A 1,479-nucleotide genomic window follows, 5' to 3' on the forward strand; every position below is an offset into this window, starting at 1 on the left:
TCTTCATTCCTTTTCCTAATTTCTTCTTTTTTTCTCTCTCTCTCTTCCAGTCTCTCCTGTTTGACTTTCTCTCTTTGTGCAGCTCTTTCTTCCGTGGTCATTTTTAATAGAGTTTCTTGATCCACACCATAGTCAGGTATAAATGGATTGTCTAAAATACAACAAAGACATAAGACATTGGATCAGGGATGATAAAATGTTTTTACTTGCCAGTCATGTCTGGTTGCATCTCTAGACTGTTGATTTGATTATGTAAGCTTATATATTGAAACTTCATTAGCTGCTACCAATGTTTTGCCATGTTTGGTTTTGCGGGGTTGGTGGTAATTGATTTATTTATATATTATATATGCCAGTAATGTTTAATTATAGCTCCAAAATGTCTAATGTTAATTTAGGACACTAGACAAGAAAAATGTGTCAGTTTTTGTAAGATCTAACCTATTTACAACCAAATTTACCAAAGAATGTTAATCTAGATGCTAAGAAATAATGGACTGTAAAATTTTCAAAATAGTATGGCAGTAGAGGTAGAAACACAAGGACGCTATGAGTATACTCACGTTTAGCAGGATCTGGTTTCTTGTCCTTTGTTTTGGATTTCTTCGATGCTGACCCCTCTGTACCAGGTTTGCCGTCTGATTTTTTACTGGCCGGCTTTTTCTTTTGACTAGAAACTTCAAATGTTGGCATTGGTCCAGCGTAAAACTGATCAAACTTGCAGGAATTCAACTTGAATTTCAATTTACTCTCATCCTGTTCAATAGAACAAAAGATTGATTGAAATTTTTTTGTCAAAAAGTTAAATAGTTTTCAACATTTGGTTAGCTAGATAGACTATTACAGTTCCTTCAATCTGTATTCACAACAATACACAACTGGTGATCGCTATGGTGTGAGGGCACCTTTATATTTGATTGATCCAAAAAACCCAATTTTTCAACTTCAATTCTTATAAAGTGTATCATAGTTCTGTTAACTAATGTTGTATGTAAATTAGCTAAACTAATTGATTGATTGATTGATTGATTGATTGATTGATTGAATGATTGATTGATTGATTGATTGATTGATTGATTGATTGATTGATTGAATGAATGAATGAATGAATGAATGAATGAAACAGAAGAAGAAGCACTTACCTTGACCTTCCACACTCCATCAACAGGTTCACAATGTAATTTCAAATATAACTTATTCTTATCTCTTGTATATACGCGGTTCTTACGACTAAAATAAATCATTTAGTCATCATTTTTCATCCAATAAATTCTTTAATAACAAGGGTGAAAAATAAGGCCCAAGGCCTCTTTACAATTTTGCCCTGTGAAACAAGAAAACATTGTCAGCAACTAACCTGATAACACTGCATCTGACAGTAGACATGGCACCACCTTTCTTCTCTTTTACAACATATTTATATTTAGCTGGTTCTTGTAGTGCTGGGGGTTTAACACTGAAAATACAAATATTGGTATT

The 1,479-nt window shown here is 33.1% G+C and overlaps 1 protein-coding gene across 1 annotated transcript in view; it reads right to left on the minus strand.

The window, feature by feature from the left end:
• LOTGIDRAFT_176500 (hypothetical protein) overlaps positions 1–1,456 on the minus strand; it is a gene marked incomplete at both ends in the record, with an annotated part of 6,931 nt that extends 5,475 nt beyond the window's left edge. The window contains 3 exons of the mRNA XM_009051469.1: positions 564–756; positions 1,143–1,230; positions 1,358–1,456. Of these exons, the coding sequence (XP_009049717.1) occupies positions 564–756; positions 1,143–1,230; positions 1,358–1,456 (380 nt within the window). The remainder of the gene's footprint in view (positions 1–563; positions 757–1,142; positions 1,231–1,357) is intronic.
• Between the last annotated feature and the right edge of the window lie 23 nt (positions 1,457–1,479).

Source organism: Lottia gigantea, assembly GCF_000327385.1.
Source record: "Lottia gigantea unplaced genomic scaffold LOTGIsca_1682, whole genome shotgun sequence".
Lineage (NCBI taxonomy): Eukaryota > Metazoa > Mollusca > Gastropoda > Lottiidae > Lottia > Lottia gigantea.